At 38.6% G+C, this 27252-nt stretch overlaps 1 protein-coding gene and 1 pseudogene across 1 annotated transcript; one reads left to right on the top strand and one right to left on the bottom strand.

Annotated features, from left to right (window-relative positions):
• Nucleotides 1–1130: 1130 nt before the first annotated feature.
• PLN (phospholamban) lies at nt 1131–1438 on the top strand. The gene has a single exon (XM_009578762.1). The coding sequence runs from the start codon at nt 1131–1133 to the stop codon at nt 1287–1289; it is 159 nt and encodes a 52-aa protein (XP_009577057.1). The 3' UTR covers nt 1290–1438.
• A 12800-nt stretch (nt 1439–14238) lies between these two features.
• On the bottom strand, nt 14239–15068 carry LOC104077500 (annotated as a pseudogene).
• Between the last annotated feature and the right edge of the window lie 12184 nt (nt 15069–27252).

Below are 27252 nucleotides of genomic sequence, written 5' to 3'. Positions count from 1 at the left end.
TGCAGCTTTAGGAGCAAAAGTTGGAGAGACATATATATCATCATCAACTTGAAAACCAATTTTTCACATTGCGATAGCACCTACAGAATCCACCTTGCTAAGAGCTAAGCAAGCATACATCAAAGCCAGCCTCTTGCCATGGAAGGTTCACACAGGAGGGTTTTACACTGCAACTACTTATTGGGAGTTTTAAGACAATTGACACCCTGTGCTTCCATCTGCCATCAAAAAGGGGGAAAATATACTTGAAATAAAACACTCACTTAAGAGACAAAGTTATATACATGCTTTATTTTATTCCTCATAGCAGTTCTCGTGCCTTTGCACCTAAAATTTGTAACACATAGTCCTACATGTATTAAAAAAAAAACCTAGTCCTTACTCTGTTTTGTCTGTTGAGAAATATACTACTAAAATTCCCTATAGCAGTGATGCATTAGCTTTTAATTACGCACCATACAGAATTTTTACTTGGAATGGAAATCCTTCAACCAGATTTCTTTTCCTCCCTTCCAAAATAAGGTTCTGGTAAGTCAGATTATCTGTCCGGGTCAGTAACAGCCAGCAGCAATATCCAGATCTCCTGGCTGAAAGGTCTGTGACTCTAGCTATATCATCAGGCTGTCACATGTGCTTGAACAAATAAAGCGTGGGGGTGTGGGGGTGAGAGGAAAATCAGCCATGGCCTTTTCACAGACTGTGAAGGATGGAGAGATTAGGATTTAAAGCAATGATTTGAGTAAATCCCACATATCCATCGTTTCCATTTTACAATTCCTCACCACTGCTAAGAAGCAGGTCCTCGGTAGCCTTCAGGAGGAGAAGCATAATAAAGCACAAACTTAAACTTGAAAAACAAAAATTTAAAAATCCTGTTTTAAAGTAAAAACAGTGTAAAAGCAATCTATTTACTGCAGGCTTTTTAGAACTTCAAAACAAACTCCATTTGCACTCAACAAAACACTTTACTTCTGCATTTCTAACTCTTCACTTTCCTGCTTTCCCAGCTCCACAAAGGCTGTCTAAAACAAAAAGAGAAGATAATAGGCACTTTGCACTGTTCCTGACAACTTCTCTTCTTTCCTGCACTCCTAAAACCTCTGATTTGTGCCCTCTGCTTTCTTGTTGCCATGGAGAAGGTCCAATATATAACCCGCTCTGCTCTGAGGAGAGCCTCAACTATTGAGGTCAACCCACAAGCACGCCAAAGGCTCCAAGAGCTCTTTGTGAATTTCTGCCTGATTTTAATTTGCCTCTTGCTGATCTGTATTATTGTGATGCTCCTCTGAAGTTCCAGCACTTCTCTGCACTGTCCTCTAGGAGAGTCACCCCAGAGGGAAGAGAGACCTACACCCGCAACTCCCAATGCAAGGATCCTCTTGTGAGAGGGGCTAGCACTTGGACTAGAGCTGTATGCCAACCATCGCATTATTCTCTTACTACCTGCTACATGTATTAAAAACACACTTCTGTGCAGAACAGTGTTTAGAGCCTGTTGTTACAAAGCTGTGCATGACCTAATTTGTCTGTCTCAATCCAGAGATGTCTTTTCTGAATGGGGTAACATACTGGCTCTTCATGGAGTTGGTAAGTTCCTCAGTGTTTTAGCTAGATCACACAAACAGCAACTTTACTTTTGGGGGGCCTGATTGTTTTTAGGGTTTCTCTGAAAATCCTTAAGCCCTTGGAGGGGTTCCAAATTTGGCCTGCGTCTGCCCATAGAAGAGCTACAGGCACAGTGCCCTCAACGCATCCTAGGAAAATTTCTGCTATGCTTACTTCAAGGTGCTGCATCTCTGCATTATCAACTGAAGGCATTCAAATTGTTTTAGTGTTTTTAAGGGAATATGAGAATAAATCAAAAATATCTTCTAACTCAGAAATAAAAACTATTTCATATGCTTTTATCCCTATTTACGGGATCTTATATATACATATACGTGTATATATACACATACAACTTGGATCTGAAAAAAACCAAATTCAACTTCATTTACAGTATTTTTCACTCAATACATCCTTACAGAACTAAGTGACATCTGGAAAGTTTTTTCACTATGTTTTGCAGAAAAATTAACACACTGGTATCAAAGATTTAATTTTTTATAGTCATTTAACTGGCATGACAATTGGCACAACTCAAAAAACAAAAACAGTTATCAGAGTCTTAGTACTTGGCTTCAGATAACTTTATTATGGCCTGCTGTAATTTATGCAATAATCTCCTTAGTTTAAAACTACATAAAACTTAGTATTTGCTAATGTCACTCAAGGTGGCTTATAGCCAATGTGGTAAAGAGAAAGGTTTAGGTCACCCTTACTGCTGTGATTTAAGTGAATCATACAAATACAAGTAACACCACCACTGCCTATTAGAGAACAAGCAAGTATTTTCCTAAAATAAATGATAGATAAAAAAATGAAATAAATGATAAACAATTATGCACAGGAGGGAAAGCATTGCAGAAATATCTTTACAACATGTAAACCACATCTATGCATATAGAAGATGAAGTTTCTACTCCAGCAGTTGTCAGTAACAAGACTGAGCAGTAGACTTCCAATCCTCCTATGTGTTGCTGGTATTAAGCTAAACTCCTAGAAACTTTACACAGTTTTCAAATTTAAAGAAAGCTCAAGAATCAACAGACAGAGGTCAAACAGACATCTGTTTTTTAAACAGGCATCTTTCTATACCACCCTATATAAGCAAGCCTACTGATGAATACCAAAAATCAAAACAAGTTTATCTTAATCTTTTATTCTGCCTTTAAGACTTAATATTCCATGAGTAGAGGTTGACAATGAACAGCTGAGTAGGAAGGGAAGAAATCTTTGAAAAATATATGTACTCAACGGAATGTAAGCAAGCCCACTAGCGATGCACTTCCGAACTGGCAAACAGATCTGCTGAAACCAGACCTCTGAAATAAGGTTAATCACTAGAGGAAATTAGTCAGTTACTGCATGAGGATTAGGGCAAGCACTGATGAGATCGGCAACACACATTCCCACTTGCAAGTTAATATATAAATATTACTTATTTGAACTGTCAATGGAAATCTCATTTTCCATTTCATGCATTCTGACCACTCTCACAAATGCAGGAGATTTTAGTAAGCACACTTACTAAATCTTAATCCTTCTTCTTAAGAAAAGCCACAAACAGAGTATGCTTCGGGGGGGATGGGGAGAAGAATAGAAAAAAAACTTCCTGAAGAAAAAAGGTATTAAGCATAAAATATCAGCACATACATTCTGAGAACACGTTGGGATTATAAATTTCACAAGCCAGTAATATATAGAAGCCAAAGTAAAGCACTGCCAAAAAAATTAACACACACAACCCCCAAAAAAACTAAACACACCACTTTCCTCTCTTATGTACCTGAAAAGCCATTATTTATTTAAAAACAATATTATTTAAAAACAATAAATAAATAAGAACAAAACCAAGGTATAAATAAACTGGAAGCCCTACCGTTATTTTACAGCAATGCAGATAAATTGCATGTACTGTATGGTACATTTGTGTCTTAGGGTTCTGCTGATCTGAAAAACTGCTACCGTCCTCTATATCACTACATGTCAACTGCACCCAGAGATTAAAAAAATAAAGCCTTTTGTACATAGCACAATCTTCTTTGTATACATATATGGGCTTTCAAACTAACATCTACTGTATTTTTATTTCTTAAAATGACAGAAAATATATTAATGCGTAAAATAAGCCACTTAAATACAATTCTGTTTAGAAAGATGCATCCATTCTATCACCTACTTATTAAAGTTATGTGAAAAAGAGCTAGTCATCACACAGCTTTCTAATTCTTTATGCCTCTGTTTATTCTGTTTTGGTTTTCAACAGTAATCTTTCCTATTTTGCGATGTCCAGATCACTAACACATACTTAATTCACACTCACCAACTAGTGCACATAAGCAATCCTAATGAATTTTATGAAAGTGTAATCAAAAAGTTCACTACTTTTATGAGCCATAATAAAAATTCCAAACACAGCATGTAGCTTGGATTAAGTTTTCATTTCTCTGTTCCACTCCACCCAAGGCTACGTCTTTTTGCTAAGTTCATCTTACACATGCTGATAGTGAATAAAGAAAGCTAAACAGGCAACAATCTGGTATTATTCTTCCTCCAAAAAAACAAATTACAAACTTCCATGGCAATTTTAAACTGGGAAAGAGCTGAATCAGGAACAAGAACATGCTCATTTTAAAGATGTGTCTCCTCAGCCAGCTCTTCAGCAAAAATTGATTTATCTACCCATTTTTCTCTAGGTGAAGACACAACCCATTTCAGAACTGAAATTTTGTTCTGATGAAAACTAGTCAGTGAGGCACTTTAGAGGGCAGCAGGTACTTGCATTTCTTTATTAACTTTTCTGCATCAATTTAGCAACAACTGCCCTTACTAGCAGAACTGAACCACTCAGTGGAAAGACAAGCTTAAACAAGACAGGCTTAAACAAAGTTTTTCACAAAACATGCACAAAATATTTGCCCCCCCCCAGTATAAAGAATTTTTATGTAAGCTTTGCTACAACTACACACAGAACAATAATCATGTCAGACATACACACTCATGCCAAGATGTACTTCACCTATATACTCTCTGCCAAAATTAGAGCAGAGTAATGAACACATTCATTTAGAGAGTATTCTTGTTCATATCTGGAAGTGTACTAGTATGCTACAGATTACAAACCAGATACCTGTATTTGTATGGCTATTAATAAATAATGACTGACAGAATACAATTCAAAAATATTTGTGAAGTCCTACAAGATCCATAGATATCTTTTATTTAACAACAAATGTAGTCCTTTTAGCTTTGACCTAGATATTAAAAACTGAAAAAACAAAAATTTGTTTTGGTTATGGAAGGAGATGAGTGAACACCTCTTGTTCCTTGCAAGGATTAAAACCAGAACAACATATTTATAAGGACTCCTTTAAAAAGTGATGCTCATCTCAGTAAGAACCCCGGTAATTTAAATTATTCAAAACAGGCCTTAGACTCATTGTAGTATCTGACAGCTAGTTTTGTCAAACTGATTGCTTTATAAGCCTGTTACTTTTTTTTTTTTTTTTTTTTAAGATAAAAGAATGCTGAAAGTTCCATTTTTGTATAAAATATGAAACTATAAAACACTGCCCTCTTGTGATCTTCCCTAAAAAACTTAGCTGGTTATTAAAAAGAAGTTTTGGCATCATTTCACTGTTAGGGCTGAGTGGTCCTATTTGTTTCTTTCATTTATATACATACATTTCTATATATAAAACACAATTGCTAAGTTATTAATACTATCTTAAAATATGCTATTGTGTATGTGCTATTAAAAGCACTAAGGATGCATCCTCTGCCAGCCCAATCTAGATTCTTAATAAGGCATTTGCAAAGCTGCAGTGAATTCTACACAGCACACTGCTGGCAAAATGCTACCTACCGTGCTACACGATGCCAAACCCTAGAAGGGGAATACATTTTGCCCAGATAAGAAAGTTTCCTTTTTTTTTTTTTGCACCTACAGAGATCTTTCAAAAGTAAATATTCAACAATCTGTTGCTGAAACAGAGCAAGTCCTGAGAATAGCCATTCTTTTGAAAACTAAATGGGCCTGAAGAGTACTACACATATTAAAAAAAGTAAATAAACGAAGAGCCAAACTGCATAAAATTCAAGTCCTTTCTCCATTCAGTTGTTCTTCAGTAGTGAAACAAAAGCTATCATTAACTTTTTTTTTAATTATTATTATTTTTAAGGTATTTGGAAAAAAAAGCTTGTAGGAGCATCCAGATTCCTTTTTTTTTTTTTTGTGGGGGGGGGGGGTTGGCTAGTTTTTGTAAACAGACATTTTTTTCTTAAGTGGCAGAAACTAAAAACAGGTAAACAACTGAGGACACAATGAAATTCATGTGAATCTACATTGCTTACTACTGAAGGAGCAATCCAAAGCTACAATCAAGAGTCTGCTGGAAGCACAAGAGGGCAGACGGATGCACATTATGGATCTTGCCAACAACAGAGGTCTCAACTTGCTACTCAATTTTCTGCTTATTGTCTTGGTTCTGCTGCTTGCATTTATCCTTGTAAAGCTGATGTGAATCTCTGAGGCTCCGTTTCCTTCTCAAATCTTGTTTTGAGGGTTTTGCAATGATAACGTAGACACTACAAATGATCTGAAAAATATGCAAAGACTGCATAGACTGAAATATCTGACAATTAGAGAAAGTGTTCACATACCTATTTTATCAGAAAGCGATCCTAAAAGCTGCGCACAATTATCTACCTGTCATTGAGTAAAGAAAGCATCTAGAGCCTTGCTGAGTACATGAGGAAATCCAAGTACGCGTCAGCAGTTACTGTAGTTTGCTCACTGCTACAGCTGACTTGTATTTAAAGATCTACAAGAGATCTGCAGCCTTCAAGGAGTATCATTTCTGCAAAGGGGACAGTAGAAATCAAATTTTTAAAATGGGATTTCTGTACAACATTTACTTCATGGGAAATGACACAGCTACAGCAGGAAGACAGAACAAAACACCTGCATTGGGTTGACAGCACGCATCAAATTATCTGTGGAGAGCAAAAGCAGAGATGCTGTAAATGGAAACAAGGATATCCATGAAAAGCAGCTTGCAGCAGCTGAGATAGGAGTAAGTTTAAACATGAAAGCAGAATTATTAGTTACACCTTTTTTGACATCTACGGTTCACAGCAACACCTTAAAAACGAGAAGCCGTTAGAGTTATCCAGCAGTATCAAAAGAAGAAGCCATCAAAACAACTGAAAAATGAACGACCATAACAAGGGTTATCAGAACTCTGCCTACGAAGCCCTTAATACTGCCACATACACGAGCAGCAGGTGCATCTGCACAAATGCAAGAAGTGTGCTATAGCCTCAATAAGCCGGATTTACCACTTACACATGTCAGGTGTGCAGCATGGGAGCCCTTGAGCTGTATTTGACATACCACTTGTTACCTGCCAGTGCAATCACCCAGTCCATACCTTGTCCTCACATTAAACATGCAACATAAGCTTCTTACAGGACCTTCTTCTATGGCCCTTTACAGGATGATATATGTTCACCATGAGTTCCTGGGAAGGACAGTGACCAAGAAGAGCTCACTTCTGCTGAGTTATTTGCCCAGAAGGTAGCTCTACACACCTGAGATATGCTGGGAAAGAAGGTGGCCAGATTGGGGCCAAACAGCTTACTCTTAACATCTCTCTTTCTCAAGTACAACGTGGGAACAAAGTACACCAACACGTATGCACTGTACAGCAAACTTAATGCCATACATATGCATATTGGCAGTCTTTTGCACTCATGCAAAAGAGGCAGATGTTGCTCATGGGGTGGGGGAAGCCCCAGCTTCCAGTTTTCTATTGCCAACAGCACATCCCTGATTCAGCACATACACCATTGATCTAGCACTTATCACAAGTGCTGAATATATTACAGAGCTGATCTACTCATGTTCACACTCAGGATTTCCAGATGATTACTGTTGCTGTGGGGTGGTCCAGTTATCTGGAAGAGACCCATCTAAATTGGATCTACAAGACAACTTTTCACAGGAAAAAGCCAGTATGTCTAGGGAAACAGAAAGTTTATGTGAGTTCTACTATTAACAGGCATTCATGTTCCACTCTATGCTACCTGCTCCAAAGCTTAGGCAACACTAGCTGGGGCAGCACGGATAGTCAAAATGAAAGCTTTTCTCTCATCTGCTCTGAAATATGTGCAATAAACATTTAAAATAGCTTCTGCAAACTACACATCTATAGCTTTTTAATGTTGATATAGTAGTATCAATTCCTGTCTGCTTGCATTTAAAGCAGAAAACTTTGCACAGCTACATCACCGTAAGCACTTTATCACTTATTTTGATAATCTTGAAATATTCTGCTTTAAAAAAAAAACCTGTAAATTTATATACAAGGGATATATGTTGTAACAGTTACATAGTTATGCATTATTTAGGAGGATTTCTGCTGGTGCTTGGCATTGATGCCACAACCACAGAAACTACTATGAAGCCCACTCTAGTCTATAGAATAAAAATGGTTTTCCCAACAAAATGGCAATTCACTGATACACTGTTCAGGCTTGTACAAAGCTTATTGTCTGTATGCTCTTCTGTATATTCAAAAGTTTTCCTATCTTACAGAAACCACTGTGACAGTTTAATAGCTAAAATTAGACAAATGAGTTAGCCCTGACAAAAAATAAAAATCACATATTCCTTTTTAATAAAGGAGAAAGATGAATCTACTGCCACCAACAATCACGTACTTCCAGATCCAAAATTACATACAAAGTCTGTAAGAAACTCTGCCATTAGCATGTAGAAACAACCCCAGCAGTCTCCTCTCAGCCAGCAATGAAAATTACAGAATCTTCAACGAATGTTGAAATACGCTGCTGAAACTGAAACATGCATTCTCCTGAGATGACATATAAAATTGGCAAGTTACCAGTTAATCAACGCCAAGTCTCTTTTTGCAATCAAGCATGGTCCAAGTTTGGTTTCCCATTGTCTGCTAGTGCTTACTCCAGACTGAGCTCACGTATGCACTATAACGAACGCAATTCCAGTTGCTGGACTACCAACTTCACAGCAAAAGGAACGGAACACAAAAGCTTAATTGTGGCTCACAGTGAAGGAGCTCACTCTGCTAACTAAAGGTGGTAATTTTTCACGTTAAAAAGTTTTATCTTGCTGACAAGTATGGTTTCATCAAAATGTGACATGGGAAAAATGTTGATATCAATCGGTTTTAGTTTTCTGATCTGCTAGGATCATAAGAAAAACTAGTTTTGAGTTGACACTTAAGAATAAAGTTTTCTGTGGCAACAATATTATTTGAGGAATGCTATAACTTCTTCCTTCAGTTAAAGTTTTACAACTTTTGTTTACCAATGTTTAGGTATGCATGCAGTTTGCTTCCTTCCTTCTCTGTTTGGAAATGAAGATTGTTGTAGTATCTCTAAATTTCTCAATGCATTGAAATTTAATTTCCAGTAACCTTCATTACATGGTATGAACAAGGCAGCGTTTTCCTCATTAAAGAAAAAACAGTAAACCAGATACACTACAGGAAAAAGATGCACTTAAGCAATTTCCATCTATTATTTCTGCTATATTCTGACACAAGTTAGCACACCATGAAGAAAACAGATTCATCACGTGGTGCCTACAACATTGTACAGAGCTAACAAGTAGGTACGCGACCTTCTGAAATCTTCTTTCTTACTGTATTATCTCCCACAATTTTAAAGGCATGCTTTCATTTTAAACGTCATTTCTGAACTAACATACAGTATGTACCTAGGTACAGATAATAGGATAGATAATAGGATCAGGCTTTAAGAAATGCCTTTACATGAAAACATACAGCCTTTTTATCCAGATTTGTATGGCCTCCCAGTTCAGTAAATGGGAACCCCTGTCACATATTATAAGCATTTTTTCCCTTAATACAGGCCTAATCACACACTTTGTTACTTTGGAGGTTAAAAAAAAAAAGAAGGTATTACAATGGTCATGTCTGCTGAAAGATCAGCTGTACACTGAAAAATTAAGTGTATGGTGAAATATAAATTCTGCATGGAAATTATTTTCATTGAAGTACTGTTAAAATCTGTTCCTTGGAAATGCGTAGGAGAATGTTTATCTTCAAAAAGTATACATTAAATAGTACACGTTAGCTAGAGAAAAGAATTTTCATATACAACTCCATGATGTTACACAATAACCATAGACCAAATCCTCCTTGGAGATTTATTTCCGAAACGTACAAACATCACATCCGCAGCTGAGCGATGCACCTTCTCTGAAGGGGCGTTCTGTTGATCCACAGCATCTTTTCTGCAGTTGCAAACCTGACCATGTCCTGAAAGACAATCTCAACGAGCTGTAGGTCCTCTACCCAACACTCTGAGCTTCCCTTACAATCCACAGTAAATATTTTATTTTAAAAATCATGGAATGCAAAAGCCACATTATAGGCTTTTTGATTTGGGGAGCAAAGTGTAATAAAAACAACAGGTAGATACTGAGTTCAATTAAATGCAGACTATTAAGGAAGCAGAGAATCTTAATTTTGAGCGTAATTAACCTTGGAACAGCTTTTTAGGGCTATAATACATTAACCTTTACAGTAAACAAATTCAAAGGTTGTCTGATTTTATAAAAATAAACCCTAATTCAGAGTTTTATGGAGTAAACTATCTATACAGTCTGTAAAGGCATAAAAATTTATTTGTAGACTGTATTATTAAGTCTAATAGCTGTTCCTGAACCATCAGTCCTCAAAACCAACTCAGAAAATTGTTACAGTCTATTCTTGCTTCATTAGTGATAGCTGCCCCCTGTAGTCTCTCCCTCTACCAGCCTACCTTAAAGATACACAAAGCTGCTCTAGATTCTCAGTTAAAAGCAAATTCATTTTGTTTTCTGTTCATGGTAATGGTTGTTTTAAAGTAAAAGGATGACAAACTAATTTTTCAGTCCTGTAAAAACAACTGCATTTCCATCAGTATACATATTTATTAAAAACAAAATAGCAAAAATAATCCCCACTAAGAGGAAAAGAAAAATAAAAAAGTTCCTATAGAGGTGGGATTTTTTTCCCCTTTCACCAGCTTCCTCTAGCAAAATCTTATGCTTTCTCCCCTCTCTCTCTTTCGGATTGTAGTTTTCTTAGTTTCTCAGAAATAATAGCGTATCAGTTCCCAGATGCACATATGGTGATCTTTGAAAAAAAATCATAGCACAATTATAGAATCATAGAACATCTGAAGTTGGAAGGGACCTATAAGGATCATCAAGTCCAACTCCCTGCTCCTCACAGGACTATGTAAAAGTAAACCATATGACTAAGAGCGTTGTCCAGGCTCTCCTTGAACTCTAACAGGCTTGCTGCCATGACCACTTTCCTGGGGAGCCTGTTCCAGTGACCAGCCATCCTCCCAGTGAAGAACCTTTTCCTTATTTCCAGTCTGAACTTCCCCTGATGCAGCTTCATTCCATTTCCTCACGTCCTGCTGCCGGTCACCAGAGAGAAGAGATCAGCACCTCCCTCCCCCTCTGCTGCCCCATGTGAGAAAGTTGTAGACTGTGACAAGGTCACGCCTCAGCCTTCTCTTCTCCAAGCTGAACAAACCAAGTGACCTCAATCGCTCTTCATAAATCTTGCCCTCAAGATCTCTTACCATCTTGGTCACACTCCTCTGGACACACTCCGATAGTTTGATGACCTTCTTATACTGAGGTGCCCAACACTGCAGTGTAGAGTGGGACAATCACCTCCCTCAACCAGCTAGCTATGCTGTGCTTGATACACCCGAGGACATAGTTGGCCCTTTTGGCTGCCAGGGCACACTGTTGACTCATATTCAACTTGCCATCAACCCAAACCCCCAGATCTATTTCCACAAGTTGCTCTCCAGCCTCTCGTCCCCCAATTTGTTCATATAACCAGGATTACCCCGTCCTTATGCTGAGGTTTCTTTAAAAAAAGAGGTGTCAAGACAGGAAGAACCATTCTCCTTTCTTCATCTCTTCTGGCATCCCTCCTCCTTACAGCTGGACCCTCTGGGCAGAAAGACAGGGCAGGCAGGGAAGGCCAGCAGAGGGTGCCTGTAAAAGCCCAAAGGCTCATCGCTCTGACACACGCCTTAACTTTCTGTTTCTCTGCGTCCTATTTCACAACCACATCTTCTCACTTGAGGAAACGTAACAGATCACATTTCAAGGCCCATCAACTCCAAATCATACCAATGAAAGTGCTTGCTAAGGCCACCAGGAACCTCCTCCGCACCCCCTTCTGCCCTTAATTCCAGTCAGACTCCCTGTGGCCCCCCCTCGGAATCAAGCGGGAAGTCAGGGGAAGCAAAATAAAGGCCAAAGCTTCAAGGACTTCCCCTATTTTCCAGGACTGACCAGACAGCTGATAGGATCATTGCTTCCTAAGCCAGGGGCTAGCTGGATCCTGTAAGATATGTATCTATACTGATTCAGATATAAAAATAATAGGAGCAAGAAAAACCAGTTTTAGACAAAACTTCATCTATAATCTTACAATCTCAAAAACCTGAAAAGGTACAGCACTATTTTATGAATTCAGCCAAAAAGATAAATAATGCTTGTGCTCCCCCTGTTGGCTCTGTCCTCAAAACACAAGTCGGTATCAATGCCTGCATGAATGGAAGTTTTTGAATAACCATAGTAATACATAGAATCATAGAATCATTTAGATTGGAAAAGACCTTTAAGATCATCACGTCCAACCATTAACCTAGCACTGCCAAGTCCACCACTAAACCATGTCCCTAAGCACCACATCTACATGTCTTTTAAATACCTCCAGGGATGGTGACTCAACCACTTCCCTAGGCAGCCTGTTCGAACGGTTGACAACCCTTTCGGCGAAGAAATTTTTCCTAATATCCAATCTAAACCTCCCCCAGCACAACTTGAGGACATTTCCTCTACCTATAGGGTTCATCTGTTTCAAACATGAAACTTTGCCATCATACAAGAAGGAGACACTGTATTTAATCACAATCAGAGTGAGAAAGCACTTGCGAGACATGGGAAAAAAAAAGCTGGAAGTTGTTTTGACCTAAACAAAATTAAGGGTTTCTGAAACACCCATCCTATTGAAAGGATGTTTATGAAAGTTTCTGAAAGGTACATAAAAGATGAAGAGACATATACCTAAATGAAGGAAAGAAGTAAATAAAGCTTACTCTGAATATATTTAAATCCAAAAGGAGAACCACCAGGCACCAGTAATCTGCATGCAAACCTCACAGACAGCACTGCTGATGGCTGCAGCCAGCTACATGTCTCACAGGTGTTCTGGAAGACTTGAATGAATGGATGGACTTAGCTCCTCCACAGTACCCTGCTCTCGCTCCCCGAACCCTTCGTGTGCTCCGCAACGCCATCAGTAGCTGCCAGCTGCCAAGAGCCTGGCTGGCAGTGCCCCCAACCCAGCCCCAGCAGTGAGCCAGTTTCTGTCACTTTGGCTCTGAGAGGACCCCTCAGCCTCTGCTTTCTAACTGGCTAATTCTCAACACTGAAATCTTCAAAAATCTTAGAGAAAGACGAAGGTTTCTATAGTAATAAGGGTAATGTAAAAGGGTGGCTACCTGGAACAATGTCAGGTTTTTAGAGAGACCCTTAAGGATTAATATTAGTTTGGCTGTATTGATTGCATTCAAGTTTTTTTACAGTAAAAATAAAATTTTTTAAAAATCCAGATCACTATTAAGAGCAAAATTGGATCTTGAGAACCTCTGAACTTGTCAGTCTTTTCTTCAATACACAATGGAAGAAACAACAAAATTTGAGCACAACTCTTTGTAAATTACTTAATATGTTTTCAGGCTGGAGAAAACAGGTATTTGCACATACAGCTAAATTATCTCCGCTCAGATAATATCCTAGTCTAAACTTAAACTGCCTTTCAGGAAAATCTACGTATTGTAATCTGTTTGGGATTTTTTTGGCAAGTCAAGTTTATCTACATAGGTAAACATGAACATTTAGATTTTAAATACTTCTTTCCTTCACAAGCTATCTTTTTCCATTTAGTTCCGTAAGAGCTGGAAACAAAGATTGTGAATTGTCGTGTTAGAAAGGGTTTTGTGTCTCTTAAAACCATGTTTGATGTTTTCTATATGAAAATACTTCAAGTATGACACATAAAAACTACATATTATTTTAGTTCAATAAACCAGATTAGTTTACTATTATTAGTCAATTATAATTAGTTAAAAAATAAGCAGTAATATCAAACTGAATTCAGATTTTAGGTCTTAGTCATAGTGATACTGAATATTCATCCTTGCAGTATGCAGGAGTCACTCCTCTTTCAGTGAACGCATAAATGCGGCCTCTTTGTAAATCCATTCAGATCAGAATACATTCACATTCCCCCGCTACACTGTAACCAAAGACTCTGAAAGAGCTACTGAAAATGTTATTTTATGAACCTCTTACTGTCTCCAGCTTCAGAAAAAGAGATGCTACTCTCATGAATCAGAGTAAACTGTAAGCAGATGTCAGAAGAAAACTATTGGCACTCAGGTAATATTGAGAAACAAGCAGCAGCATCCCCAATCAAAGTTTAAAAACACCATCACCTGGTTAAGATGATCTGTTCCCTTTCCTATTTTATTAAAAACTGCCTGATGTTATTCCTCAGGTATAACACATGATGCCACATGATGGCAGCAAACATCAAGCTTTAGCCTTACCTGCACAGGCTGTTCACTTCCCGTTCTAAAATCTTCAAGCTGCTGCACATGCCATGCAGCTACGCCGTAGGGCTCCTCAGCAGTCCTGCAGTCCAGAGGATTTGCACGTAACTGTTCTTTAAGCCACATTTGAGTCCTCACTGCTGGCTGTATGGGAGCTCCACTCACAGCCTGTTGTCCCAGAGTTGCATATCTCTGTCCGAAAGCTTCACAACTGGCTGCTGCAGGTTTGCTTTCAGGTAAGGCACTATAGGTCAAGTCTAAGGCATGTCTCCTACTTGACGAATCTGAAACAAAATCATCTTTGCTGCACGTTTCAAATTTGTATTTGCAGTCCAGTAGAGAAGATCGTTTTTTCCCCATTTCTTTGTCCTCGATTTTAAGCAACTCCATACTATCATGCAAACAACTTGGCCCATTTGTCCTTAGTTGTGGTGACACAGCTGTGTCTGTACTAGCCCTGGAGTCCACTGAATGACTACTACCATCTTGGCTGAAGGTATTTGATGAGCTGAGTTTAGACAAGGAGGACCATTTCCTTACAGGTCTTGCATCTTTCATGTCAAGAGAATTGTCCAGGGCACCCTGATTTCTGCCTCCTCCTGACCGTACAAAGCTTGTACTCCATTTTGAGCCATCAGACTTGAAAGCTTCCCTATGTTTGGAAAGTGAAGAGCTGGCATTAGACGGCATCACATGGGCAGTGGGAATAGAAATCAGTGATCGGCTGGGCTTAAACGAGGATGTGCCACTTGAAGTTGAATGATCTGGGAAGAGAGATTTATCATCATGTAAATAAGCACAATACAGAACTCACATTAACATCAGTGCCCAGAGGACAAAACATCAAATTCAAGGTGAAATGCAAAAATAGAAGGAAACAGTTTTCTTGACAAAATAAGGTCTTCTGAACCATTCAAGATTATGAGAATGGAAACCTATTACAGTGGGAGATTTTCAAATTTATTTTGCTCAGGTGCCACCATTACAAAAAGAGAACTGTACTAAGCAGTGGCAATAGCAGCTCCAGACACAATTCTCAGGCTGTGGGCAGAAGGCAGCGTTCATTCCCCAGCTTCAGGGTGGCAGGCTGGATTTCTCCCCCACACCACACGATTTTAAGTAGCTTCTGTATCACAAATGGTAGAGGTATCACAATTCAGGAGCTCCAGGACTGGTTCCTCTTCCATCACCCCTCATATTTTAAAGGCAAAACAATTCACTAAATTGTAAAATGGCAGTGCTGGAGACAAGCCAGTTTAGTGATGGCCTTTTGGACAGAACTACTCATCCCTTTTGGATCTCACTGATTTCAAACTACACTTCTCCAGGTGATTTGCTAAAAAACAAGATTCTGAAAAATTTCATGTTCCATTTAGGTTTTGCGTTATTTACAGACCCAAATACAATACCACACAGAAACTGTGTGTAGCGTAATTTATGAAATCTATCCCAAGCTGAAATATCAAGAACAGAGATATCAGTGAGGTGATATTCAGGAGGGGACGGCGGAGCAAAGATGAGAGAGGTAAAGGAGAGGTTACTGGGGACTGCCCGAGACGCCTCACATGCCCAGTGATATGTGCTTAGCACCACAGGCTGTAGACAACCAGAAATAAACACCTAATCCTCTCATTAGAGGATCAGCTCCCACCAAGTCACATGGCTGCACCTTAGCAAGCTCATATTGCTTGTTAGGTTCATGGCAGACAGATAGAATGAAATTGTTCTAATTAAAAGATTCTTTTGGGGTCCTTTTTGCCAAGAGCAAGACAGATACACTCTTCTTATTTCTCTCATCCTAACCTAGAGAGAACTTGTTTCTTGGGGATTTGTCAGCTGGTACAAGAGTTCATAGTAGGACAGGACAGGAAAGATCGATCAATTGCTCTAGAAGTACAACAGACATACCCAGTTTGATGGCCTCACTAGGTTAATGTGATTTGGTGAATGCCAGAACACATTATTAATTGGGCACACTTTCAAAGGATATATTTGACTCAATATACCAAGCCACAGATAGGAAAAAGAAAAGAGCTTCCAATGGCGTAACAACTTTTAAAAATGGCAGCACTTTGTATACATATCCAAACAAAGATAACCTTACCCCCAACTTGCATATTCCTCCTTATTTGGGACCAGACTTCCTCACTCCTTGTACTTGCAGCACAACACAAAATAATATAGCCCTACAGCCACACTCCTCATGAGAAAAATGCATTATAGCCCACAAAATAATAAACAGTTCCTTGATTGACACCTGTTTATTACATATTTGTTTTCTGGCTCCTAAGAAGGTGGAAATTCTTGCTGAAGCCTTCCTGCCTCCTAATGGGTCACTGCCCCATCAGGTACCCTCCTGTTCCGAAGTGTAAGCTCACACATTGTCTCTTGCCTCTACCCAGCCGCCTACTTTCACAGTAGTTACAGAACACAGCTATCTTTAAAACTTGACTAAACTGTCAGAGCTGGTTGAAATGGACCAACAGTTTAAGAGTTATTCATAAGATGCTGATGATTGCCATAAAATACACACAGGATGCTCACATTAGAGAAAGTGAAATGGAGAGAAGAATATAGCAGCTTGTAACCTGATGGATCGAGTTGCTAATAAGTGTGAGGTACCATTTTTTACATGCAAGATGAAAGACCTTCCCTCCTCCCTGCACTTCTTCCTTAAAAATTCTATATTCTATACTGCAGAGAGAAACATTTTCCTTGGCTTTCTCCTCTGTCTTGATATTGCTGAAGAGGTGGGACACGTTAAAGAGGAAGACAGAAGGCCACACAACCCATTTCAAGTGGAAGGAATCACAGTCTTCTCACCAAACACATTTGTGCCCACAGCTATTGCAGCAGCGGAGACAGTGATACGCAACACTACAAGTTGCCAAAATTGTGATATGCCCACCACATGTATCCAATCTGCCTGTGCCAGGTGCAGCCTCAGCTTCTCTCGGCTCTGCCTTCCTGCCTTCTCTCACAGTAGACACTTGCATAGATAGCCACTACAAATCAGGTACATCTTGCTACTCTGCGTAGCAAAGGCTGCCAGCTTCCAGCCCTGCTCTGCAACAGAAATAAAGGTACTCAGTCATCTCTGACTGAGGACATCAAAGCAGTGACAAGAAGGTGAAAGAGGTATATGACATGATGGAGCTGGAGCCTCAAACATTTATTATGAGATGGAAAGCACAGGGTTAAGAGTCCTGCTTTCTGGGAGCATTCAGCAGAAGAGCAGGGAGAGACTCCTGCTCTCCTCAGGAGAGTAGGGAGGAAAACACACAATAAAAGAAACGCACCTCTTCTTGTACAGGTACTCCTTAGCCAGAGGCTGCTGCTTTTGTAACACTCAAGCAAACTAGCTTTTGTACTGTACCTTACTCAGAAGCTGAATCTGACAGAGCATAAAGTCAGTCCTGTGAAAGAAGCAGCCACAGGCTTTTTTATATCCAAAGAAAATAGAGTATATTAGGATTCAAAAAGAACTGACTGTGGAAACCTACGTTTTAGCTATGCAGATTTCTATAAGTAGAAATGTCACAACTGCAAGAGAAAGGCAAGAGAAGAAACCCTATCTGTATGTATATATCTAAAAAAGTTAAATAGAGTTTCATACCAAATAAATTTTAGTTGTATTTAAGATAGCATTTTCAGTCTGAAATACTGCCTTAATGTCACCTACACGTGGTCTTCAAACTAGAATTAAAACCAATAATAATTAGAAGTATATGATCTCCTTTACCTGTTTTTATCAGATACAGAGTTATTCATATGTGGTAGATTTTTATTTTTCCTTGTTCTACTCTAAATTTAAGCCCTGAGTTAGATCTAAACTTCTTTTCCTCACTTCTGATTCTAAACTCTTCAAACAGATTTAAACTTGGAATGCCATGTACATCCAACTACAGCTGATGGGTGTCTCTGCTAATTTGTCTCGAAGTGAAACACAGCAATTTTGGCTTCAAGTTGTCCTAATTAGTCTTCCCATTAACGCTCACTGAAACATATGAGAAAATTCACACCACTTCTTAGAGCATATTGCTTCAGTCTGCCTTGACTACAGGCTCAGCTGGAAAGAGAGCCAGTCTGCATTCTGAAACATCTCCTCACAACACAAAAAGCATGCAATTCAGAAATTTCATTGAAAATAGGAGAGAATCCAGAAAGCGCAATGGAACTTAAGACCATTATTTCTTCTGTGGTCACAGAAGTAAGCTCCATCTGGCCAAATCCTGCCAAAGACCACTTTATCCAAGCAGCAGATTTTTCCCTTCCATACAGTCGGGGGTAAGCAAATGCCTAGTTCAGAACTAAGTGCTCTCTCTCAGCATTACTCACATTTTCACCTCATTGAGCTAGTATTTATTTGAAGATTACAAACACTCTTAAACATGGCTTGTGTGTCTCCAGAGTCTTTCAATGCTTAAGACTGCTCTCATTAATGAAAACTTAAAAGATATAGAAGAAAGAAAAAAAAAAAAAATATAACTAGTTGCTCCTGGTTTTCCTTTGAACAGCATCAAGATCATATGTCAAATTTTGCTTTTCAGTTACCTAATAACTTTTTTTGTGCCCATCACAAAGCTCCTTAGAGGACTTACCTAATAGGCACAACATTTTAATACCTGATCCAATACTTCCCAAACCACATAAATAAGAGAATTGGAAAAATTATATTTTAAAAAACACGCTACAAGATTTCTACCACATAATAGCAACAGATGGAATAGAAAATGAAGAGCATTTCATATGGCTTTCTTACTATCTTGTGTTACACTTCTGAACTATTTCATTACTGCATACCTGGCACAGAAAATAATATAACAGAAGCAATTTTGGTCTTACTAAAAACCTAATCACAGAAATTTTGTTTAAATGGGAGACAGCACAGCAGAGACCTTCTTCTTAAGAAGGGGGAGAAGAAAGAAACCCTCCAACATAAAATTAATGAACACCTCCTACTCATTTACATTTTCCTGCACTATGTTTTTTAAATCACTAGTGCCAACTATATTCATCACAACTACAAGAAAATCTCTGAAGCCATTTCTCAGGCCAGATACACAACACAATCATTCAGCTACTTAAAATCCTTATCTGTTGTTCAACAGTCAATCATAACGCAAAAGAGGCAGAGAAGGTTCACTATAACCCTGAACAACTTCTTTAGCTGCAAAGTGAAATTAGTGCTTTAAGAACCCCCATCTACAAGATATACTTCTGTATGTGACAATTTCTTCATTGCTCCCAACAAGATATTATCAAACAACAGCAGAGCAATCAGCTAATACAGTTACCGAATACTAATAAAAACCAAAATGCATATGATGCATATGTTTATGGGATGGATGGTATCTAATGCCACTGAAAACAGAGAACCTTCCTTGTGTGAAGGACTTTGAAATTTGATCTTTTATCCAGGCTATAATTAGAAAGCCCTGACCATGGAGTACACCAGTATTAAAAACAGCTGACCTTCTCTTCCTGCCCTTCCCTCCCACTCCCCAAAACACTGACACAGATTACCCCAGTCCAAGAAAATAGACCGAATTATTCATATTAACTGAGCAGAAGATAAATGGGGCAAGCCACAAACTGAAGGTCTTGAATCTGACTACGGTTTAGTGTACAAAGGCTCTTACATTCGTTATAGGATGTCGGTTCTTCTGAATGCTTCTCTGAACTGTTCTGTAACTCTTAATTGCATGGACCCCAGCAACAAGCCACAAGTAATTCCGGTGTCCAACGTATGATTTACTGAAAGGGCCATGAGTCTTCATTCTACCATGCAAGCATGTGGCTGCCTCCCAGAAATCTTCTCCAAAACAGCTGCTTTCAACAATAGAAGTGTCTAGCTCTCCTGGGAGTTGGTCAAAAAACTTAGATCATGCAATGATGTGCCATGACAGCTGTATTTATGCCACACGTGTGTTCCCCCCTACCTACCTACTTACAAACTGGACTAGCCTTAATGCAGCATAGATAATCAGATGAGCCAACTGAGAAATTTCAAAATGGACAGGCAGGAGGCCAGCCCTAGCAAAAAGCCCTGAAGAGACTGACTCATCAACCTCTGGAAGCAAAAGCATGCCTTTTCAGGGTAGCAGTCACAGGAAGTCATGCAGTAGCAGTCACAGGAAGAGTTTGGGTCTGGATAGTTTGTTTTGGTTGGGTTGGTTTTTTTGGGTTTTTTTTACTGTTGAGAAATCTTCACCATTCTCTTTACAAGCCCTGTTGATATTATTTCAAGTTTACTGTGTCAAAATGTGAAAGGTGAATGAACGGAGGAAATCTCTGCAAATAAACCTCTTCCAAGCATGGAAGAGATTTCTATGATGCAGGCATGCATCATAGAAAGCTGTATCAGAAACAGAAGCACTGCAGACACAGGAGAGAACTGTTCAGACATTCAGTTCTGTGTGAGAAAGTGGGCCCAAAATCCTCATAGAATTCCTAAACATTATTTGTTTATAGAGTGCTGTGTTTGTACAGCAAGAAACTAAAACAAAAGAATTACTAAAAAAAAAAACTTACTAGAGGCAAAATATAATTTAAAATAAGACAATGTTAAATACTAAAATACTTACTGCCAGTAAACTGAGTTGCCTGTGTCACATCTATGCCTTCAAAGCAAAAACAGTCACGTGGTGTTCAGAAGCAAGTTCAATTATTGTTATTTGGAAAAAAGAAGCAAGTTCACTGGCTTCCAGCATCACCAGTTACCGAACCGGCAGTGTCGATCAGAACTGTTTTACATAAGATCTGGATAGCAAACTCTGAGTCAGTTCTATGTTATTGTAGAGAGATGGAAGAAGGAATAAATGGTAGGTCAGCCTCACAGGCTTCCTACAACCCACAGAAATAAAAAAATACTACAGGAGTTTAAAGATTTTTAGCAAACAGAGCAGAAAGCAGTGTTGGCAAGAGTAAAAGCTGTACACAGAAGCACCAGGGTAGCACACACACTTATCCAAGGAAGGAAATGCAGAGGTAACACTGAATTCCAGCAAATGGTAAACAGCTTCTCAGACATCCTTACAAACAAAAGGAATACTAAGTACGTATGAAAATACTTTAAAGAAACTTGCCTAACATATCCCATCTAACTTATTATGAACTGGCCATTTGGTATCATTTTCATTATCCTCCTCTATAGTTAATGACTTTTCTTTTTTCCATTTGCGACATCTCACTCATTTCCACAACCCTTCCAGCAAACTCACCTTCTTCCTTGTTTGCCAGAGAGGTGATAAGGTAGCAACAATCCCACTTAGTGTAAGAAGTGAGGATAACACTCTCAACTTTCAAAAAAGGGGGAGTGGGAAACCAGTATGTTCTAAAGTTTGGTTAATGAAACTTAACACCGAAACTGATTGTCACTGAAGAAGAGAAAATTGTACTTTGTCATTGAGCAAAAGAAAATTATTTACTCAGAATGAAAGTTATTTACTCACATTTCCCTATTTTCATACTATTTAAGTCCTGTTTTCAGCTTACCACGTAAGAGGTTGCCTTGCTTCACTCAGATTTACCCATTTCCCCAGAACACAGTATTGACATGCCCTATAGAAGTTACTATTTTGACTGTATCCAGTTATAGTAATTAGGGTACTGAAATACTCCTACAGAAGCCTGCTCTTTGACCAACTCTCATTAGGACACAGCAGACACTCTCCAGCTTTGATTTATTTAAAAAGTGCTGTCCCATACTTGAGAAGTCTTCACTGTACACCGACATCAAGTTTCCACCACACCTTCTGAGATGGTAGACTTGGCAAAAACCTCATTAGTGAAGTTGTTAGATTCCAGCAACAAGGACAAGCAATTAAATGATACAGTGGACCACATGGAAGGACAGCATCTTCATATGATACCACCTTAGCACTACAACTCAATCTCTGCATTCCAGTGGCCATTTCAAGAGCCAAAATTCCTAATTCCATCACTTAAGTTAGATGACAAGAGGCAATCTGAGTATCTTCCCACAAAATTGACATGGGTGATCAAACCAGAATCAGTGCCGAAACAAAGCACACAATGGAGATCATACATTTTCAGTTTAAAAACCACTACACAGGAAAGAGATAAGCTCAGTAGAAAGTGTTAGTTTTCTCCTACGTTCCACTGCAGTCAGGTCTGAGGTTGAAGTTCCCAATATTAATCGAAGTTAAAAGACATTTGGTAGAATGACCTGTCATCCAAACCACCCTTCATTAAAAATTATTACACATTCCCTTGAAATATATAGTTGATTTTTTTTGTGCAAGAAGATATCAGGTAAAAAGATCCACATTCTGCTTAAAAAAAGTTCCTTTAAACTCGCGGCAATATAAATTATCACAAGTTTCAAATAATAAAAAATTCACAGCATATTTCAATAACTAAAGCTTAACAAAAACTTCTAACACCTTGTGTTTGCAACAGTTGACTTCAGGGAGACCGTACCAAGCCACTGCAACAGTTTTTGATAGCGGAAAACAAATACAAACTCCAAAAACAACAAAGGCAAACACATATGAGTGGTGTTCTTTACTGAAAGAGTGGTCAAGCCTTGGAATAGGCTGCCCAGGGAAGTGGTGGAGTCACCATCTCTGGAAGTATTTAAAAGACATGTAGATGAGGCGCTCAGGGACATGGTTTAGTGGGCATGGTGGTGTTGGGTTAATGGTTGGACTTGATGATCTTAGAGGTCTTTTCCAACCTTAATGATTCTATGATTCTATGAGTGGTAGAGCAAAACTCCTGGGATTTGCTGTGATAAAACTGAGGTTTTAGCAGGTGCTAGGTATATACATGCAGAGAGAAAAAAGAAGAAAACCCCCAAGCCCCCAACATATCATATACACCCCAAGTACAGCCATCCTGCTTAAGGGATCTTAACACAACCGGTATTTTAAGATTTAATACAAAATAGTACTGCCTACTAATATTGCTGTGAAGTGACAATTTGCCTAGCAATATCTAGGCTAATCATACTCAAATGGGGAATCCACAACTCCAGAAGAGAATCATCTTCAAACAAATTTAATAACTTCCTACTCTTGAGCCAGATCTAGGTCAAATTAGCTCGCTCACATGAAGCCCATATTCAGAAGATGATTTAACAGGGGACTATAAAGAAGAGTAGCACTGTATAGAGGTGGGATGCTGCCACTCCAAAATGAAGTCAGGTTATCAGTCCTGTGCAACAAGGACAGCTTTAACAAAGAGGCACACAGTTCAAAAAGCAGCAGGTGAAATATGTTTTACAGGAGAAGATTATTCAGCAAAGTGAAATAATTACAGTAGTGTCAACTACTGCAAGATTCTATTCTGTTTTCCTTATTGTATTCAATTATTTCAGATGCCAATGTTAGAGAAATGTGAAAGTACAGATCCATTAAAAGTACATGAAGCAAATACAATACTATGGGGTATTTAACGGAAGCAGAAAAGATTTCACAAACTCTATCTGACCAGAGTCTCTAAAGTAAACAGCAGGTAAGCCCAAGAGCAAATTTTTACTCTTTATCAGTCACTGGAAAGTTTTTTATAACTACTATTGTTCCAAGCTTGCAATGGCCATCCAAAATGAAAACTGGGTTTCTGAATCAGATTTGTCTGCTACATTCATCTACAAAGACAAAGGCTAACTTAACTTACATAAAATCTCTTTAGATGAGAAAACTGAGAATGTTAAGATAGAAGTATGTTTTAAAAGAATGAACTAGTTTTACAAGAATACAACAGACCTTTTGATTTATGCATTTTGCCTCCTTATCCCAAGGATATCACACCCCCACAGTCAAATATAATTGTGATTTCTAGAAACACAACATAATAAAGGATGCTCTGAACAATCATTTTCAAAGTTAAACTTTCACAGCAGTAACTGCCACACACACAAAGAGATACCCCTTCCTCAATGCTTTCTCTTTGTATACCTCTCTGCCTACCAGTTCTTCAGCATTTAGCTTTGGTGCTATTATTACTGCTGTACATATACAGTATCTGAGAGAGAACTGTGCTACAGGATGTTCATAAGCTGCTGTTTTGAGTACATGGGAGCAACATGCAACTGGCCACCACAAAATAGTAAAAAGTATTATGTATAAAATGTGGATGCTCTATGTAAAAGAGCAGAAACTGAACAAAAGAAATTTTGTACCCTGTAGTATCTATCTTTTCCAGCAAACTGGAGCTATTTTTAAGAAATAGTTATATAACTAAGTAGAACGATTTTTAGATTAACAGGTTCTATTTTCCCCCCCCCAGATAAGAGGATAAAGCAATATTCCAGAACAGCAGTCACGCAATCAGGCAACTTCATTTTGCTGAAATAAAAGTATGAATGAAAAATTATACCGCCACAGGGATTTTTTTTTTTTCTTTGTGGTTGGTTGTTTCTTTTTTTAAAAGTCTAGATCTTAACTTCCATTTGCCTTTTTATGAAGGCCATCTACAGCTTCCAATTCCATTTTCCAACAACAAGCACTTAACAGTGAAGACATACAGAAATCAAATATCCCCCTAGGACCTTCATTAAAAGTAATGGCTAAAGGAAAAAAAATACTACGGATGTCACAATATATCTGTCCTCCTTCCTTTCTGAATCTGCAAGATACCCATGCCACAAATACCATCTACTTAAACAGCCACCAGATACTTCCTCTTGCTGGCATTACTTCTTCATCCCCAGTTAGGGATGACTCCAAAAAATTTGGAATAACTTGGCCCATCAGAACAGAAATCCACCCCTGCCCTCCAGAGGGGGAAAATCCTACGTATTTTTGTTCTCTCTAAGAGAACATCTAGTAGCAGGAACACACCTACCCCTCCACTTTCCTATACCAAGACAGAGTTGTACTTTCTCAGGCTCCAAAGGAAACTTATTTGTATTATCCCAACCCTTTAACTTACTCCAGGTGCCATCTCCAACAACAGCATTCCCAGATCAGCTAGGTTGATACCTTTCAGCAGCAAAACCACCTCACCTAAGACATGAAGGGAAAAGGAGGTGCATGTGAGGAGAGTTAAGAGGAGAGACTCCCTCTAACCCAAGGTACCAGAGCAAAACCTGAGGGCTCCCACAGAGCACTTGCTTCATAGCAAGACTGTCTTTGTCTATCTCCTTCCTTCTGCTGCAGACAAAGGTCAGGCCAGGTCGCCAAACACAGCCAGCTTGCCACAGCACTGCCACTGCTACCTACCACTTGGAAGCCGTTCATGTACCACAAGCAGTTTACTTAATACACTTTGGGAATGCCTGCATCAAGCAGTAATCCCTTCCAAAGACCAGAAATCATTCCCAGGAATCCCAAAAATTCAACTGTTGCCTAAAGAATAATTCAGCTCACTGGGGAAGTCTCTCTCCCCTTCAGATGCTGATCCCCAAACAGTAACAGAATAATGTATTAACAGTAGCTTATATTCAACTGGAATAGGTCTGTCGAGGACCTAGCAGTCTTGGTCTACATAACTACTTACCAAGACTTGGGAAAAAGCAAGATTTAAAAAAAACAAAAACAAAAAACCCTCAAAAAAACCCCACAAAACAAACATAAAAACCCCATAAAATAAATATACAAAAGAGCAAAACACAATATTGCAAAAGTAGATCTAGCTCTGTTTTCTAACTTTTACATTCTTAGCTTTGTTACTCTACCCCTCATTTACTATACAAGACCCTCTCCTTCCATTAAAGTTTCCTGGACACTTTAGGACTTTGACAACAAATCAAAAGCCCAGTCCACACATGTAGGTCACCATCTGGAAGCCAGCTCAGGTCACAGTGGATTAACCTTAAACTGGATTTGAGCATAGCTCTATATCCTACAGAAAAAGTCACTTTGTATACTTTAAAAATTAAGCATCATTACCCTTATTTCCCAAACGAAGACCAGGAGGCAAAGTGTTAAAACTAGCCTGATGTCACTTATTAAACCTTACCTGCTTCCTCCCACTCCTCTCTACGCTGAGCAATACTGGCTACCCTGGTATAATGTACGTATTTTAAACTTTGCAAATTCAAGCAGAACAAAAAGAAGGAATAAATAGAGGAGAAAGGAGGGTAAAACCCACCTGGAATTCTCAGCATTTTCTTATAGCAACCAAAAACTTGATACTTGCCAAAGGAATTTGACATTCCTATTACTTTCTGAAACATTTCTGAAAGCAACAGTGGCAAGAAGAAGATATGGAAAAGTTACTGAATTCCATCCTACAAAACTGATTACAATATAATAAACAAATGTGGAAAAACTTCAATTTTCCTGCACCTTTTTGCCTGCATCATCCGGCTTTCACCATTTTTACCCTAGCTTCTAATACTTTCTTTTTTCAGACGCACCTGTGAAGCCCATGATACTAAGACTGATAACAACTGAATGTTGTTCTGTTTCTAATACATAATTTCTCTACGGCATAAAACAAAGGAGAGGGATTCACATTTCTGTAATGCCCATAAACAAGCCTCCCTCCAAGACCTCCACCTTCCCCACACACACTCTGAGGACTTATTTTTTCTTTTTTTGGAGGACAGTTGATAGTTTGAGCAAATGTGAGTAATACACTGGTAAAATTAGCAGTGTTAATTCAGAGGCTATATTTAGAACTAAATCTCACACTCTTAGGAGGATTTCTGTACTGTAAAAAACAAGCCTCCCCTCCAGAAGGGAGCTGTACTTCCTTACATGTCCACCATCAAAGAAGTCACAAAAGATAATTTTAAAGGCTGAAAAAAACCTCATGCATGGTACCATCTGAATAATATTACTCTGAAGTTTTCCTGGAACATATATGTATGTAGATCTTAATGCTTACCAGCATTTCTTCACCTGCTATCTGTAAAGTAATGATAGTTATATACTGTTTATCTGAACCTGTATGTCACTTTTTTTAGAAATATTCTGAAAATTGAAGGCCATAAGATCTGATTTTAACTATAACCCACGCTTAAACAAGCAGATA

Source organism: Fulmarus glacialis, unplaced genomic scaffold, assembly GCF_000690835.1.
Source record: "Fulmarus glacialis isolate BGI_N327 unplaced genomic scaffold, ASM69083v1 scaffold11145, whole genome shotgun sequence".
In the NCBI taxonomy this organism is placed as follows: domain Eukaryota; kingdom Metazoa; phylum Chordata; class Aves; order Procellariiformes; family Procellariidae; genus Fulmarus; species Fulmarus glacialis.
The sequence above is the reverse complement of the archived record's forward strand: the minus strand, read 5'-3'. Positions and strand labels throughout refer to the sequence as shown.